The 18,124-nt window shown below is 63.6% G+C and overlaps 1 protein-coding gene across 1 annotated transcript in view; it reads right to left on the reverse strand.

The window, feature by feature from the left end:
- Positions 1-2,170: 2,170 nt before the first annotated feature.
- Positions 2,171-18,124, reverse strand: part of LOC127466118 (spectrin beta chain, non-erythrocytic 4-like) — a gene marked incomplete at both ends in the record, with an annotated part of 30,957 nt that continues 15,003 nt past the window's right edge. Inside the window, 8 exons of the mRNA XM_051776725.1 lie at positions 2,171-2,395; positions 3,446-3,709; positions 7,606-7,752; positions 10,120-10,210; positions 12,910-13,112; positions 14,426-15,185; positions 15,767-15,904; positions 17,048-17,376. Coding sequence (XP_051632685.1) covers positions 2,171-2,395; positions 3,446-3,709; positions 7,606-7,752; positions 10,120-10,210; positions 12,910-13,112; positions 14,426-15,185; positions 15,767-15,904; positions 17,048-17,376 — 2,157 coding nt within the window. The remainder of the gene's footprint in view (positions 2,396-3,445; positions 3,710-7,605; positions 7,753-10,119; positions 10,211-12,909; positions 13,113-14,425; positions 15,186-15,766; positions 15,905-17,047; positions 17,377-18,124) is intronic.

Here is an 18,124-nt window from a genome sequence, read left to right on the forward strand (position 1 = left end):
TCTCCATCTCCATCCCATCTCCATCTCCATCCCATCTCCATCCATCCCACTCCATCCATCTCCATCCACTCCATCCCATCCACCATCCATCCCATCTCCATCCCATCACCAACCATCTCCACCCATCTCCATCCCCATCTCCATCTCCATCTCCACTCCATCTCCATCCCATCTCCATCCCATCTCCATCCCATCCCCATCTCCATCCCATCTCCATCTCCATCTCCATCCCCATCTCCATCCCATCTCCATCTCCATCTCCATCCCCATCTCCATCCCATCTCCATCCCATCTCCATCCCATCTCCATCTCCATCCCATCCATCCCATCTCCATCTCCATCTCCACTCCATCTCCATCCCCATCTCCATCCCATCTCCATCCCCATCCCCATCTCCATCTCCATCCCATCTCCATCTCCATCCATCTCCATCTCCACTCCATCTCCATCCCCATCTCCATCTCCATCTCCATCCCATCTCCATCCCCATCTCCATCTCCATCCCATCTCCATCTCCATCTCCATCCCATCTCCATCCCCATCCCCATCTCCATCCCATGTCCATCTCCATCCCATCTCCATCTCCATCCCCATCCCATCTCCATCTCCATCTCCATCTCCATCCCATCTCCATCTCCACTCCATCTCCATCCTGATCCCATCTCCATCTCCATCTCCATCCCATCTCCATCTCCACCCCATCCCCATCTCCATCCCATCTCCATCTCCATCCCCATCCCATCTCCATCTCCATCTCCATCTCCATCCCATCTCCATCTCCACTCCATCTCCATCCTGATCCCATCTCCATCTCCATCTCCATCCCATCTCCATCTCCACCCCATCCCCATCTCCATCCCATCCCCACTCTCCATCCCATCTCCATCTCCATCCATCTCATCTCCATCTCCATCCCATCTCCATCTCCACCCCATCCCCATCTCCATCCCATCTCCATCTCCATCCATCTCCATCTCCATCTCCATCCCATCTCCATCTCCATCCCATCTCCATCTCCATCCATCTCCATCTCCATCCCATCTCCATCTCCATCCCATCTCCATCTCCACTCCATCTCCATCCTGATCCCATCTCCATCTCCATCTCCATCCCATCTCCATCTCCACCCCATCCCCATCTCCATCCCATCCCCATCTCCATCCCATCTCCATCTCCATCCCATCTCCATCTCCATCTCCATCCCATCTCCATCTCCATCCCATCTCCATCTCCATCTCCATCTCCACTCCATCTCCATCCCCATCTCCATCCCATCTCCATCTCCACTCCATCTCCATCCCCATCTCCATCCCATCTCCATCCCCATCCCCATCTCCATCCCATCTCCATCTCCATCTCCATCCCCATCTCCATCCCATCTCCATCTCCATCTCCATCCCCATCTCCATCCCATCTCCATCCCATCTCCATCCCCATCTCCATCTCCATCCCATCTCCATCCCATCTCCATCTCCATCTCCACTCCATCTCCATCCCCATCTCCATCCCATCTCCATCCCCATCCCCATCTCCATCTCCATCCCATCTCCATCCCATCTCCATCTCCATCCCATCTCCATCTCCACTCCATCTCCATTCCCCATCTCCATCTCCATCTCCATCCCATCTCCATCCCCATCTCCATCTCCATCCCATCTCCATCTCCATCTCCATCCCATCTCCATCCCCATCCCCATCTCCATCCCATGTCCATCTCCATCCCATCTCCATCTCCATCCCCATCCCATCTCCATCTCCATCTCCATCTCCATCCCATCTCCATCTCCACTCCATCTCCATCCTGATCCCATCTCCATCTCCATCTCCATCTCCATCTCCACTCCATCTCCAACCCATCTCCATCTCCACCCCATCTCTACCCCATCTCCATCCATCTCCATCTCCACTCCATCTCCATCTCCATCTCCATCTCCATCTCCATCCCATCTCCATCCCATCTCCATCCCATCTCCATCTCCATCCCATCTCCACTCCATCTCCATCTCCATCTCCATCCCATCTCCATCTCCCCTCCATCCCATCCCATCCCACCCCATTTCCATCTCCCCTCCACCCCACCCCATCTCCATCTCATTTCCATCTCCCCCCCACCCCACCCCACCCCACCCCACCCCACCCCACCCCGCCCCGTCCCCCCCCGGGTACTCACCACCTCATCCTCCAGCTCGTGGCTGACCTGGTGGACCTCCTTGGATGCCAGGAGGATCCTCCTGCGCTCCTTGAGGGGCTCGATGAGGCGCACGATGCGGGTGCCCACCGCGCTCTGCCGCTCGCCCACCGCGTCCCGCCCGGCCGCCTGTGCCGGCAGCGCCGCCGCCGCTGCCTGCAGCTCGCCCACCTCCTTGTACCACTCCTCCACCTGCGACTCCATCGACTGCGAGGGGGGACACGGGCACGGGGGCAGTTGGGGGCGGGACTGGGGGCTCACGATGGGTGGGGGGGGGTCCCCAGTGCCCAGTGTCACCCAGCAAAGCATTTGGTGTCCCCCATACCCTGGTGACCCCATAACCTGGTGTCCCCCCCTGACCTGGTGACCCCATAACTTGGTGTTCCTTCATAATTTGGTGTCCCCCCATAACCTGGTGTCCCCCCCATAATCTGATGTCCCCCCATAACTTGGTGTCCCCCCATAACTTGGTGTCCCCCCATACCCTGGTGTCCCCCATAACCGGATGTCCCCCCATACTCTGGTGTCCCCCATAACTTGGTGTCCCCCATACCCTGGTGTCCCCCATAACCTGGTGTCCCTCCCTAACCTGGTGTTCCCCCATAACTTGATGTCCCCCCATACCCTGGTGTCCCCCATAACCTGGTGACCCCATACCCTGGTGACCCCATAACTTGGTGTTCCCCCATAACCTGGTGTCCCTCATAATTTGGTATCCCCCATAACCTGGTGTCCCCCCATACCCTGGTGACCCCATAACTTGGTGTCCCCCCATAACCTGATGTCCCCCCACACCCTGGTGTCCCCATAACTTGGTGTTCCTTCATAACTTGGTGACCCCCATAACCTGGTGACCCCCATGACTTGATGTCCCCCCATAACCTGATGTCACCCCAAACGTGGTGTCCCCCATACCCTGATGTCCCCCCCATACCCTGATGTCCCCCCCCATACCCTGATGTCCCCCCCATACCCTGGTGTCCCCCCCATACCCTGGTGTCCCCCCCATAACCTGATGTCCCCCCCATAACCTGATGTCCCCCCCATACCCTGATGTCCCCCCCCATACCCTGGTGTCCCCCCCATAACCTGATGTCCCCCCCATAACCTGATGTCCACCAACACCTGGTGTCCCCCACAACCTACTTTCCCCCAACACCCAACGTCCCCCCAACATCCGGTGTCCCCCCAAGCCCCAACATCCCCCCCCAATCCCCGACGTCCCCCCCCCAACCCCGACGTCCCCCCCGAGCCCACCTGGAGCCTCTTGAGCTGCCGGCTGACGCTGCGGAGGTCGGCGCCGCTGCCCACGGTCTCCAGCTGCTCCTCCAGCCGGCCCAGCCGCGCCTCCATGTCGGCGTAGCTGCGCGCCAGGCGCTCGGCGGCCGCGGCCTCGGCCAAGCGCCGGCTCCGGGCCTGGCTGGTGGTCTCCAGCTCCACCCAACACCTCCGCAGCTCCTCCAGCTGGCGCCGGACGGCCGCGCCCAGCTCGGGTTTGGCCTGCAGGAGCTCCTCCCCTTCCTGGGGTGGGTGGGAGGGTTGGGTTGGTGACATTGGGTGAGGTTGGGTGGGTGGGTTGGGTTGGGTTGGTTGGGTGAGGTTGGTTGGTTGGGTGGGTTGGGTTGAATTTGTTGGTTGGGTGGTTGGGTTGGTTGAGTTGGTTGGGTTGGTTGGGTTGGTTGGGTTGGTTGGGTTGGTTGAGTTGGTTGAGTTGGTTGGGTTGGTTGAGTTGGTTGAGTTGGTTGGGTTGGTTGGGTTGGGTTAGTTGAGTTGGTTGTGTTGGTTGGGTTGGTTGGGTTGGTTGAGTTGGTTGGGTTGGTTGGGTTGGTTGGGTTGGTTGGGTTGGTTGGGTTGGTTGAGTTGGTTGAGTTGGTTGGGTTGGTTGGGTTGGGTTAGTTGAGTTGGTTGTGTTGTGTTGTGTTGGTCGGGTAGGAGATGGGGGGGGACACAGGGGGATACAGCGGGGGGGCACACGGGAATGCTGGGGGGGGACACAGGGAGACAAGGGGGGGACACAGGGGGATACAGCGGGGGGGGCACACGGGAAATTGGGGGGGAAGGGGGGATGTGGGGGGCAGGGGGGGACAAGGGGGGGCACAGGGGTAGGACATGGGGGGGACACGGGGGGATATGGTGGGGGCAGACAGGAATGCTGGGGGGGACACACAGGGAGACCGGGGGGGGGGCATGGGGGTGACACGGGGGGGGAACAGACACGGGGGGGCACGGGGGGGCACATGTTGGATACGGGGGGGGACACAGGGTCTGTGGGGGGGGACACAGCAAGACAGTGGAGGGGGGGCACTTTGGAGGTTTGGGGGGGGGCCACGGAGATACAGTGGGGGGGGCCACGGGGGGGGGAATAAGGGGATACGGGGGGGGGGCGTGTTGGGGGCCGCGGGGAGGGCGCGGGGGGGGCCACGGAGATATGAGGGGGGCACGGAGATATGGGGGGGCAATGGAGATATGGAGGGGCAACGGAGATATGGGGGGGGGCACGGAGATATGGGGGGGGCACGGAGATATGGGGGGGCAATGGAGATATGGGGGGGGCATGGAGATATGGGGGGGGCACGGAGATATGGGGGGGGGCACGGAGATATGGGGGGGGCCACGGAGATATGGGGGGGGGCACGGAGATATGGGGGGGGCACGGAGATATGGGGGGGGCCACGGAGATATGGGGGGGGGGCACGGAGATATGGGGGGGGCCACGGAGATATGGGGGGGCCACGGAGATATGGGGGGGGCCACGGAGATATGGGGGGGGCAACGGAGATATGGGGGGGGCAACGGAGATATGGGGGGGGCAACGGGGGTTGTAGGGGGGGGGGATATGGGGATGGGGGGGTGTGTTGGGGGCCGCCGGAGGGGCGCGGGGGGAGAGGACACGGGGGGGGGGACACACGGGGGCTGCGGGTGGGGGGATGTGGGGGTACGGGGTGGGCGGGGCATGTTGGGGGCCGCGGGGAGGGCGCGGGGGGGGTCACGGAGATATGGGGGGGGTCGCGGGGGGAGGGACACGCAGGGAGGGGGGGGGGGCGCGGGGGTGACGTGAGGAGGGTCCGGGGGGGGGGATGTGCGGCGGGGGGGGGGGGTGGGACGGACACGGGAATAGCGCGGGGGGGGGGGGGACACACGACACAAAAATACAGCCGGGGGGGGACACGGGAAGAGCGCGGGGGGGGGGATTGCGGGGGGGGCACCGGGGGGGTCCCAGGGGGATGCGGGGGGGGGGTGGGACACACGGGAAGAGCGCGGGGGGGGGAGGATGCGGGGGGGGCACGGGGGTGTCACGGGGGACGCCGGGGGGCTCGGGGGGGCACAGGAAGGATGCAGGAGCACACGGGGGGCATGGGGGCGCGGGGGGGCTCGGGAGGGCACGGGGGGGCTCGGGAGGGCACGGGGGGGGCACAGGGGGGATGCAGGAGCACACGGGGGGGCGCGGGGGGATCCCCGGGGGATGCGGGGCGGGTGGGACACACGGGGGAATAGCGGGGGGGGGGAAGGATGTGGGGGGGGGCACGGGGGGCACGAGGGGGCACAGGGGGGATGCAGAAGCACACGGGGGGCGCGGGGGGGCTCGCGGGGGCACAGGAAGGATGCAGGAGCACACGGGGGAGCACGGGGGGTCCCAGAGGGATGCGGGGGGGGGGTGGGACACACGGGAATAGCGCGGGGGGGAGGAGGCGGGGGGGGCACGGGGGTGTCACGGGGGACGCCGGGGGTCTCGGGGGGGCACAGGAAGGATGCAGGAGCACACGGGGGGCGCGCGGGGGGGTCCCAGAGGGATGCTGGGGGTGGGTGGGACACACGGGAATAGCGCGGGGGGGGGGAGGATGCGGGGGGTCACGGGGGGCGCGGGGGGGGCACAGGGGGGGCACAGGGGGATGCAGGAGCACACGGGGGGGCACGGGGGGGTCCCCGGGGGATGTGGGGTGGGGTGGGACACACGGGGGAATAGCGGGGGGGGGAAGGATGTGGGGGGGACACGGGGGGCACGGGGGGCACGAGGGGGCACAGGTGGGCAGGGGGGGATGCAGGAGCACACGGGGGGGCGCGGGGGGGTCCCAGAGGGATGCGGGGGGGGGGTGGGACACACGGGGGAATAGTGGGGGGGGGAAGGATGTGGGGGGGGCACGGGGGGCACAGGGGGATGCAGGAGCACACGGGGGGCATGGGGGGCGCGGGGGGGCTCGGGAGGGCACGGGGGGGGCACAGGGGGGATGCAGGAGCACACGGGGGGGCGCGGGGGGGGCACAGGGGGATGCGGGGGGTGGGTGGGACACACGGGAATAGCGCGGGGGGGGGAAGGATGTGGGGGGGGCACGGGGGGCACAGGGGGATGCAGGAGCACACGGGGGGGCGCGGGGGGGGGCACAGGGGGGCACAGGGGGATGCAGGAGCACACGGGGGGGCGCGGGGGGGTCCCCGGGGGATGCGGGGGGGGTGGGACACACGGGGGAATAGCGGGGGGGGGGATGCGGCGGGGGCACGGGGGGCACGAGGGGGCACAGGTGGGCAGGGGGGGATGCAGGAGCACACGGGGGGGCACGGGGGGGTCCCCGGGGGATGTGGGGTGGGGTGGGACACACGGGGGAATAGCGGGGGGGGGAAGGATGTGGGGGGGACACGGGGGGCACGGGGGGCACGAGGGGGCACAGGTGGGCAGGGGGGGATGCAGGAGCACACGGGGGGGCGCGGGGGGTCCCCGGGGGATACGGGGGGGGGGTGGGACACACGGGAATAGCGCGGGGGGGGAGGAGGCGGGGGGGCACGGGGGTGTCCCGGGGGGGATGCAGGAGCACACGGGGGGCATGGGGGGCGCGGGGGGGGCTCGGGAGGGCACGGGGGGGGCACAAGGAGGATGCAGGAGCACACGGGGGGCGCGGGGGGGGCACAGGGGGGATGCAGGAGCACAGGGAGGATGCAGGAGCACACGGGGGGCGCGGGGGGGGCACAGGTGGGCACAGGAAGGATGCAGGAGCACACGGGGGGGCGCGGGGGGGTCCCAGAGGGATGCGGGGGGGGGTGGGACACACGGGAATAGCGCGGGGGGGGGGATGCGGGGGGGGGGGGCACGGAGGGGGATGCCGAAGCACACGGGGGGTGCGGGGGGGGCTCGCGGGGGCACAGGGGGGTCCCAGGGGGATGCGGGGGGGGGAGCAATGAGATTTTAGGGGGTGGGGGTGGCCCGCAGCGCTGCAGCCCCGAAAAGCGGCGGGGGGGGGGGGCGGGGGGGGAGCTGCAGCAAAGCTCGGAAAGGGGGGGGGAGGGGGGAACCCGCAACCCCCCCCCCTCCCCATCACCCCCCACCCCCTCTTTGCGAGCATAAGCCCATCCCCCCCCCCGTTCCCCCGCGACCCCTCCCCCAAATTCCCCCCCCCAAAAATCTCCCCCCCCCCCCTCCGCGGCACCTTCTCGATCCTCTCGAGCCATTCCCGGTTCTGCGCCAGCTCCGCCAGGAACGCGGGGTGTTGGAGCCACGGCTTGGGGGGGCCCCGGGGGGGGTCCCGCGAGGGGTCCCCCGCCATCAGCACCTTCTCCCGGATCCAGCCATCCAGCTGCGGGGGGGGGCACAGCAGCGGGGAGGGCGGGTCAGCCCCCCCGAACGCCTCCAGGGCGCCCCAAAAATAAAACACCACCCGCCCGGGGGGGGGGGGAAATAGGAAAAAAGGGGGGGGGGGGAAATGGGATTCCCAAAATGGGGGGAAAAATGGGATTCCCAAAATGGGGGGGGAAAAATGGGATTCCCAAAATGGGGGGGGGAAAAATGGGATTCCCAAAATGGGGGGGGGAAAAATGGGATTCCCAAAATGGGGGGGGAAAAATGGGATTCCCAAAATGGGGGGGGAAAAATGGGATTCCAAAATGGGGGGGGTGAGGAGGAAGAGGAGGAGGAGGAGGAGGAGGAGGAGGAGGAGGAGGAGGAGGAGGAAGGTGAGGGGGGTGATGGAGGAGGAGGAGGAAGGATGGAGGAGCCGCGGTGATGCAGCAGATCCCGCGCGCCGCCGGGTGAGCCGGGAACGAGAAAAAAATAAAAAAAAAAATTAAAAAAATAAATGGTAAAAAAAAAAAAAAAAATCGGGAAGCCCGGCGGGATCTGGGGAAAAAAAAACACAAAAAAAACCCCAAAACCAACAAAAACAAACAACCAAAATTCCGGTGGGATTTGGGGAAAAAAGACCCCAAAATCCCGGCGGGATCTGGGAAAATAAACCACCAAAATTCCGGTGGGATCTGGGAAAAAGACCCCAAAATCCGGCGGGATTTGGAAAAAAACCGACCGAAAATCCGGCGGGATCTGGGAAAAAAAACCAACCAAAATCCCGGTGGGATCTGGGGAAAAAGAGCCCAAAATTCCAGCGGGGTGTGGGAAAAAATACCACCCAAAATTCCGGCGGGATTTGGGAAAAAAACCCCAAAATCCCGATGGGATCTGGGAAAAAAAAACAACCCAAAATCCCTGTGGGATCTGGGAAAAAAAAACAATCCAAAATCTTGGCGGGATTTGGGGAAAAAAAAACACCCAAAATTCCAGCGGGATTTCGGAAAAAAAAACCCCAAAATCCCGGCGGGATCTGGGAAAAAAAGACCCCAAAATCCCGGCGGGATCTGGGGGAAAAAAAAAAACCAAAATTCCGGCGGGATCTGGGGAAAAAAAACCCAAAATTCCGATGGGATCTGGGAAAAAAAAAACAACCCAAAATTCCGGCGGGATCTGGGAAAAAAAAACAACCCAAAATTCCCGAGGGATCTGGGAAAGAAAAACCCCAAAATTCCAGCGGGATCTGGAAAAAAAAAAACCCCAAACCAAAACCAACCCAAAATCCCGACGGGATCTGGGGAAAAAAAGACCCCAAAATTCTGGCAGGATTTGGGGGGAAAAAAAGAAAAAAACAAACCCAAAATCCCGACGGGATCTGGGAAAAAAAGACCCCAAAATTCCGGTGGGATCTGGGAAAAAAAAACCCCAAAATCCCTCCTGGAATGAGCCGGGAAAAGAGCCCCGGCCCGGGGGGGGGGGGGGAATGTCCACGGGAACCCCCCTCCGAGGTGATGAGGAGCATTTTGGGGGGTCATGGGAAGCCCTGGAGGGTTTGGGGACCCCCCAAAACCTCCCAAAAATCCATGGGGGGGCGTGGTGGTTTGGGTCTCACCGACCTCCTGGTCGGGTTTTGGGGGGTTTTGGAGACCCCCCCGACCCCAAAAATCCACAGGGGGACGTGGTTTGGGTCCCACCAACCTCCTGGTTGAAGCCCCCTGAGATGCTGAGGAGCATTTTTGGGGCTGGAGGAGCATCTGTGGGGCTGGTGGGACCCCCTGATCCAGTTTTGGGGGTTTTTGGAGACCCCCCCGACCCCAAAAATCCACAGGGGGTGTGGTTTGGGTCCCACCAACCTCCTGGAAGCCGAGGATGGACCACAACAGGTCCCACCACGAGCGCTGGGGAAGCCCCCGGAGATGCTGAGGAGCATTTTTGGACCCCCTGGTCGAGTTTTGGGGGGTTTTGGGGACCCCCCCGACCCCAAAAATCCACAGGGGGACGTGATTTGGGTCTCACCAACCTCCTGGATGCTGAGGATGGACCACAACAGGTCCCACCCCGGGCACTGGTGAAGCCCCCTGAGATGCTGAGGAGCATTTTTGGACCCCCTGGTCCAGCTTTGGGGGGTTTTGGAGGACCCCCCCCGACCCCAAATTCCCCCCTGTTGACGTGACGTGAGACCCCCCCCCCGGTCCTAGAGGTGACACCGAGGGGGTCAAGCCCCCCCCTCCCCACCCCCCACCCGGAGCCCACCCCCTCCCCCTCCATGGACAGTCCGGGGGCCTCAGGGTTTGGGGGGGGATAATTTGGGGGTCTCCGAGGTTGGGGGGGGTCCGGGGGGGGGTCTCAGGGTTGGGGGGGGGGTCGGTGACCCCGCTCTGACCTCTCGGCAGTTCTGGAGGAACTTCTGGAGCTCGAGGTGGTCCTGGAGCTTCCGCGTCCACTCCTGGGCCAGCTCGTGGTTGTGTTGGCTCCTGTGGGGGGGTGTCCAGCTCAGCACCCTAATTAACCCCTAATTAACCTCTAATTGAGCCCTAATTAACCTCTAATTAAGCCCTAATTTACCGAATCTGAAGGGGAAACTCAGGTGCCCTCTGGGACCCCCCCCCTGCAGATTTTGGGGGGTCTTGGATGGGGGTGGTTGGGGGAGAGGGGGGGGACTTGGGTGCTCGTGGAGGTCCAGGGTGGTCTTGGGTGGTCCTGGGTGGGGATGGGGGGTCCAGAGGGGTCCTGGGTGCTGGGGAATGGTCCAGGGTGGTCTTGGGTGGTCCTGGGTAGTCCAGGATGGTCATGAGGGGTCCTGGGTGGTCCAAGATGGTCTTGGGTGGTCCAGGGTGGGGATGGGGGGGTCCAGAGGGTTCCTGGGTGCTTGTGGAGGTCCAGGGTGGTCTTGGGTGGTCCTGGGTGGGGATGGGGGGTCCAGAGGGGTCCTGGGTGCTGGGGAATGGTCCAGGGTGGTCTTGGGTGGTCCTGGGTAGTCCAGGATGGTCATGAGGGGTCCAGGGTGGTCCAGGGTGGTCTTAGGTGGTCCTGGGTGGGGATGGTGGGTCATGGTGGGTCCAGAGTGGTCCTGGGTGCTGGGGAATGGTCCTGAGGGGTCCAGGGTGGCCTTGGGTGGTCCTGAGTGGGGATGGCAGGTCCTGGGTGGTCCTGGGTGGCCATGAGAGGTCCAGGGTGGTCCAAGACAGTCTTGGGTGGTCCTGGGTGGGGATGGGAGGTCCAGATGGGTCCTGGGTGCTGGAGAATGGCCCAGGGTGGTCCTGGGTGATCCAGGATGGTCATGAGGGGTCCAGGGTGGTCCAGGGTGGCCATGAGGGGTCCAGGGTGGTCCAGGGTGGGGATGGTGAGTCCTGGGTGGTCCTGGGTGCTGGGGAATGGTCCTGGGTGGTGTTGGGTGGTCCAGGGTGGGGATGGTGGGTCAGGGGTGGTCCTGGGTGCTGGGGAATGGTCCAGGGTGGTCATGAGGGCTCCAAGATGGCCCTGGGTGGGGATGGTGGGTGCTAGGTGGTCCTAGGTGGTCCTGGGTGGTGGTGGGGGGTCCTGGCTATTTGAGGAGGTCCAGGGTGCTCATGGGGGGGGTCTTGGGTGGCCTCGGGTGGTCCTGGGTGGAGGTGGTGGGTCCTGGGTGGTCATGGGGGGGTCCAGGGTAGTCTTGGGTGATCCTGGGTGGTCCTGGGCGCTGGGGAATGGTCCTGGGTGGGTCCAGGGTGGTCCAGGGTGGTCCTGGGCACTGGGGAATGGTCGAGGGTGGTCACGGGGGGTCCTGGGTGGTTGTGGGGGGTCCTGGGTGGTGTTGGGTGGTCTAGGGTGGTCATGGGGGGTCCTGGGTGGTCGTGGGGGGTCCTGAGTGTTTGAGGACATCCAGGGTGGTCCCGGGTGGTCCTGAGTGGTCCTGGGTGGAGGTGGTGGGTCCTGGGTGGTCATGGGGGGGTCCAGGGTAGTCTTAGGTGATCCTGGGTGGTCCTGGGTGCTGGGGAATGGTCCTGGGTGGGTCCAGGGTGGTCCAGGGTGGTCCTGGGCACTGGGGAATGGTCGAGGGTGGTCACGGGGGGTCCTGGGTGGTTGTGGGGGCTCCTGGGTGGTGTTAGGTGGTCTAGGGTGGTCATGGGGGGTCCTGGGTGGTCCTGAGTGTTTGAGGACATCCAGGGTGGTCCCAGGTGGTCCCGAGTGGTCCTGGGTGGGGGAGGTGGGTCCTGGGCACTGGGGAATGGTCCTGGGTGGTGTTGGGTGGTCCAGGGTGGTCATGGGGGGGTCCTGGGTGGTTGAGGGGGCTCTTGAGTGTTTGAGGACATTCAGGGTGGTCCTGGGAGGTCATGGGGGGGGTCCAGGGTGGTCCTGGGTGGTGTTGGGTGGTCGAGGGTGGTCATGGGGGGGTCCTGGGTGGTTGTGGGGGCTCCTGAGTGTTTGAGGACATCCCGGGTGGTCCCAGGGGCTCCTGGGTGGTCCTGGGTGGTGTTGGGTTGTCTAGGGTGGTCATGGGGGGGTCCTGGGTGGTCGTGGTGGGTCCTGAGTGTTTGAGGACATTCAGGGTGGTCCTGGGTGGTCCTGGGAGGTCATGGGGGGGTCCAGGGTGGTCCTGGGTGGTGTTGGGTGGTCGAGGGTGGTCATGGGGGAGCCCTGGGTGGTTGTGGGGGCTCCTGAGTGTTTGAGGACATCCAGGGTGGTCCCGGGGGCTCCTGGGTGGTCCTGGGTGGTGTTGGGTGGTCATGGGGGAGCCCTGGGTGGTTGTGGGTGGTCCTGGGTGGTGTTGGGTGGTGTTGGGTGGTCATGGGGGGCTCCTGGGTGGTCGTGGGGGGTCCTGAGTGTTTGAGGACATCCCAGGTGGTCCTGGGGGCTCCTGGGTGGTCCTGGGTGGTGTTGGGTGGTCATGGGGGGTCCTGGGTGGCTGTGGGGGGTTATGAGTGCTTGAGGACATCCAGGGTGGGTCCTGGGTGGTCATGGGGGGCTCCTAGATGGTCATGGGGGCTCCTGGGTGGTCCTGGGTGGTTGAGGGGGCTCCTGAGTGTTTGAGGACACCCCAGGTGGTCCCAGGTGGTCCCGGGTGGTCCCAGGTGTTCCCAGGTGGTCCTGGGTGGTCCCGGGTGGTCCCAGGTGTTCCCGGGTGGTCCCGGGTGGCCCCGGGTGGTCCTGGGTGGTCCCCGGGTGTGGGTAGGCGGGTCCTGGCCGCACGTACTTGGCGCGCAGCCCCTGCACGGCCTCGGCCACGCGGGCGCTGTGGAGGTTGCGCTGGCGCTGGAGGCTCTCGCCGGCCTGGAGGACCAGCTGGACCTTCTGCAGGTTGAGCTCCAGGGTGGTGGTGAAGTCCTTGTGCTTCTTGAGGGCCTTGGTGACCCCCTCCACCGTGTCGGGCAGCTCGGCGTGGGCCAGGGTGGTCTCCTGGGGGAGGGGCATGGGGGGGGGGGGGGACGGTCACGTGCCGTCCTCGGTCCGGTCGCCCCAAAGCCACAGGAGGTCCAGCGGGATCTTCTGTCGCCCAAAGCCACCAACCAGGACCTTCTCCCACCCAAATCCATCACTCAAGACCTTCCCTCACCCAAATCCATCACCCAAGACCTTCGTCTACTCATCATCTCCCTCTCCCATCCATCCCCATCACCCAAGACCTTCTCCCACCCATCTCCCTTGACCAAGACCTTCCCTCACCCAAATCCATCACTCAAGACCTTCTCCCACCCATCTCCACTGACCAAGACCTTCTTCTACTCATCATCCCCATCACCCAAGACCTTCCCCCATCCAAATCCATCACCCAAGACCTTCTTCTACCCATCATCTCCATTTCCCATCCATACCCACCAACCAGGACCTTCTCCCACCCAAATCCATCATTTGAGACCTTGTCCCACCTATTTCTGTTATCCAAGACCTTCTCCAACTCATCCCCATCACCCAAGACCTTCTCCCACCCATCTTCATTGACCAAGACCTTCCCTCACCCAAATCCACCACCCAAGACCTTCTCCCATCCATCTCCATCATCCAAGATCTTCTCCCATCCATCTTCATTGACCAAGACCTTCCCCCACCCAAATCCATCACCCAAGACCGTCTTCTACCCATCATCTCCATCACCCATCCATCCCCATCATCACCCAAGACCTTCTCCCACCCAAATCCATCACCCAAGACCTTCTCCAACTCATCCCCATCACCCAAGACCTTCTCCCACCCAAATCCATCATCCCAGACCTTCTCCCACTCATTGCCATTGACCAAGACCTTTTCCCACCCTTTCCTATCGCCCAAGATCGTCTCCCACCCATCTCCATCGACCAAGATCTTCTTCTACCCATCTCCATCTCCCATCCAACCCCACCATCACTCAAGACCTTCTCCCACCCATTCCCATCGCCCAAGACCTTCTCTCATCCATCCCCATCACCCAAGACCTTCTCCCATCCATCTCCATCACCCAAGACCTACTCCCACCCATCTCCATTGACCAAGATCTTCTTCTACCCATCATCTCCATCACCCAAGACCTTCTCCCACCCATCTCCATCACCCAAGAACTCCTTTCACCCATCTCCATTGACCAAGATCTTCTTCTACCCATCTCCACCACCCAAGACCTTCCCCTACCCAAATCCATCACCCAACACCTTCTCCCACCCATCTCCACTGACCAAGACCTTCTCCCACCCATCTCCACCACCCAAGACCTCCTCCCGCCCTCCCCACCGCCCCACCTGGTTGTAGAGCGTGTTCTGGCACTGCTGGACGTCCCTCAGGAAGAGGTGGAAGACGTGGGACTGCACCAGGAGCTCCCTCCTCATCTCCCAGCTCTGCAGGAGCTTCCCCCAGCCCGCGTCCAACTTCTGCAGCCACTGCTGGAGGGACAGGGAGGGCACCTCCATCTCCTCCAGCGCCAGCAGCTCGCTGGCCGCCTGGATCTTGGCGTAGTCCTCCTCGTAGCCGTTGATCTCCTCCTTGAGGGCCACGTGGACGTTGAGCAGCCTCTCGGCCTCGGCCAAGCTGTCGGGCACCTCCTCGGACCCCACGGCCGCCTGGGTCTTCACCAGCCAGCCCAAGAAGTCGTCCAGGTCCTGGATGAACTGCTGGAGCCGCCCGGCCACGGTCAGGGTGTCCTCGCAGCCCTGCAGGGCCCTCTTGAGGTTCTCCCACTCGTCGCTGATCTCCTCGAAGGGCAGCAGGATCTCCAGGGCCCGGGCGGGGTGGGCGGCGGCCAAGGCCTCGCCCTCCCGCTGCAGCCCCACCAGCCGCGGCTCCAGGGCCACCAGGGCGGCCTCCATGGTGGACAGGCGGCGCTGCAGGGCCAGGACCCCGCCCAGGTCGCCGCCGCCGCCCGACTGGGTGGCCTCGATGGCCTTCCTCTTCTCCCGCACCTGGGCCTTCATCTCGCCGCACTCCAGGAGGAAGTTCTGGATCTTCAGCACCGAGCTCAGCTGGCCCTTCTTGGTCTCCACCAGCTCCACCACCCGGTTCCAGCTGGGCCAGGGGGGGAGAAGGGAGGGATGGAGGCCACCAGGAGCCACCTGGAGGCCACCGGACAGGGGGGGGAGAAGGGAAGGATGGAGGCCACCAGGAGCCACCCGGAGGCCACCGGACAGGGGGGATAAAGGAGGGATGGAGGCCACCAGGAGCCACCCGGAGGCCACCGGACAGGGGGGGGAGAAGGGAGGGATGGAGGCCACCAGGAGCCACCCAGAGGCCACCGGACAGGGGGGGGAGAAGGGAGGGATGGAGGCCACCAGGAGCCACCTGGAGGCCACCGTGGTTTGGGGTGGGGTGGGAGCGCCGGCGGGGAGAGGTGGGGCCCATAGGGATGTCCCACCGCCCGGGTTGGGGGTCTCCAAGCAGCCCCACACACAGTTCATCCCGTCCAGAAGACCCCAAGAAGGTCGAGGCCCCCCTTGGGACCACCAGGATGGGCTTGGACCATCCCCCTGGAGACCTGGATTCCACGGGGACGTCCCACCCCTGGAGAACCACAGCTTGGGGGTCCCTCCCCCAACCAAGGAGCCCCCAGACAGGTCGAGGGTCCCCCCTTGCCCCCCCCGTGGCCGTACCGGCTGTTGAGGTGGTCCTGGCACGCTCGGACCTCCTCGGAGCTGGGGTGGCCCCCGTCCACCAGCTGCTGCACCACCTGGTTGACGTCCAGGATGCGCCCCATGACGCTGTTCATCTCCTGGTCCAGGCTCTCAAACCTGGGCGGGGGGACACGGGGAAGGACCCCCCAGGGTGAGGGACCACCGGGGGTGAGGGACCACCAGGGGTGAGGAACCACGGGGGTGAGGGATAACAGGATGAGGGACCACCAGGGGTGAGGGACCATGAAGGGATGAGGGATAACAAGGGGTGAGGGACAACAAGGGGTGAGGGACCACCGGGGATGAGGGACAACAAGGGGTGAGGGACCACCGGGGGTGAGGGATAACAAGGGATGAGGGACCACCAGGGGTGAGGGATAACAGGGGATGAGGGACCACCAGGGGTGAGGGACCATGAAGGGATGAGGGACAACAAGGGATGAAGGACCACCAAGAGATGAAGGACCACCAGGGGATGAGGGACCACCAAGGGATGAAGGACCACCAAGGGATGAGGGACCAACAAGGGATGAGGGACAACAAGGGATGAAGGACAACAAGGGATAAGAGACCACCAAGGGATGAGGGACCACCGAGGGATGAAGGACCAACAAGGGATGAGGGACCACCAGGGGATGAGAGACCACCAGGGGATGAAGGACCATCGAGGGATGAAGGACCACCAAAGCATGAAGGACCACCAAGAGATGAAGGACCACCAGGGGATGAGGGACCACCAGGGAATGAGGGACCATGAAGAGATGAGGGACCACCAAGGGATGAAGGACCATCAAGAGATGAAAGACAACAACAAATGAAGGACAACAAGGGATGAAGGACCACCAAGGCATGAAGGACCACCAAGAGATGAAGGACCACCAGGGGATGAGGGACCACTAAGGATAAAGGACCATCAGGGAATGAGGAACCATGAAGGGATGAAGGACCACCAAGGGATGAAGGACGACCGAGGGATGAAAGACAACAACGAATGAGGGACAACAAAGGATGAAGGACCACCAAGGGATGAGGGACAACAAAGAATGAGGGACCACCAGGGATGAGGGACAACAAGGGATGAAGGACTACCAAGGGATGAAGGACCACCAAGGGACCCAGGTGCTTGTCCCCCCCTTCCATGGTCCGCCAAGGCCTCAGCTTGACCATTCCATGGTCCATCAAGACCTTGGCTTGACCCTTCTTCCGCGGTCCACCGTAACCTCAGCTTGGCCACTCCATTGGGTTCTGGAGCCAACCCACCTGTGCTGGACCACCTCGACCTCATCCAGCTCCTCGGGCACCTCCATCTTCTCCAGCCACTGCTCCTTCTCGTCCACCCACACCTCGCAGGCGTGCACCTCGCTGAACATCCTGTAGACGGCCAGCGCGTCCTGCAGCCACTGCGTCCTCAGCACGGCCACCTCGGCCACCTCCCCGTAGAGCTGCTCCACCTCCACCACCCGGATCTGCACGTCCACCCCTTGCCGGTGGTCGGGCGCCAGCAGCGCCAGCTGCTTCCGCAGGGACATCACGGCCACCCGGTGCTTCTCCACCTCCTCCACCACCGCCCGGTGCTTGCGCAGCAGCGCCTGCCGGGCAGAGCAGAGCCTGAGAAGGGTCTGCAGAGCCTGAGAAGGGTCTGCAGAGCCTGAAAAGGGTCTGCGGCGAAAACGAGGCCCGAAGGGTTGACCGAGAACGCGTCCCCCCAACGGGGAAGAGAAAGGGAATGAAATCCGGCCGGGCTGGCGCGAGAGAACGGGGAGAGAGAACGGTGGAGCCCCCGGGGACGCCGACACGGACACGGGGGAGGAAGGCAGAGGGGGGACAGGGAAGGGAGAGGAGCCGAGGGCAAATATCAGAAACTCCTGCCAGACGCGTGAGGAAACGTGAGCCCAATTATGGAGAGCTCGAGAGTTCACGAGGGAGAGGAGGGAGAAAACGACCCCTGCGAGGCCGAAGGAACGGGATGTCCCACAGAAACTCCTTCCCTGGTCGAGGAGGTCCCAGCACCCCTTCCCTGGTCAAGGAGGTCCCAGCACCCCTTCCCTGGTCAAGGAGGAGCAGGATGAGGTCCCAGCACCCCTTCCCTGCTCAAGGAGGTCCCAGCACCCCTTCCCCACCCAAGGAGGAGCAGGACGAGGTCCCACCACCCCTTCCCTGGTCAAGGAGGTCCCAGCACCCCTTCCCCAGCCAAGGAGGGGTCAAGTTGAAGACCTCGCCTCTAACTCCACCTCGACTCCCCCTGTTACGAATATCATAACCGGACGCTGCAATATTATGGATATTCCTGAAAAGCGACGTCATCCCTTCGCAAAAACCGTACAAACACCCAACTCT

Source organism: Manacus candei, unplaced genomic scaffold (genome assembly GCF_025592945.1).
Source record: "Manacus candei isolate 608988 ecotype Guabito, Panama unplaced genomic scaffold, ASM2559294v1 h1tg000608l, whole genome shotgun sequence".
NCBI classification, from domain to species: domain Eukaryota; kingdom Metazoa; phylum Chordata; class Aves; order Passeriformes; family Pipridae; genus Manacus; species Manacus candei.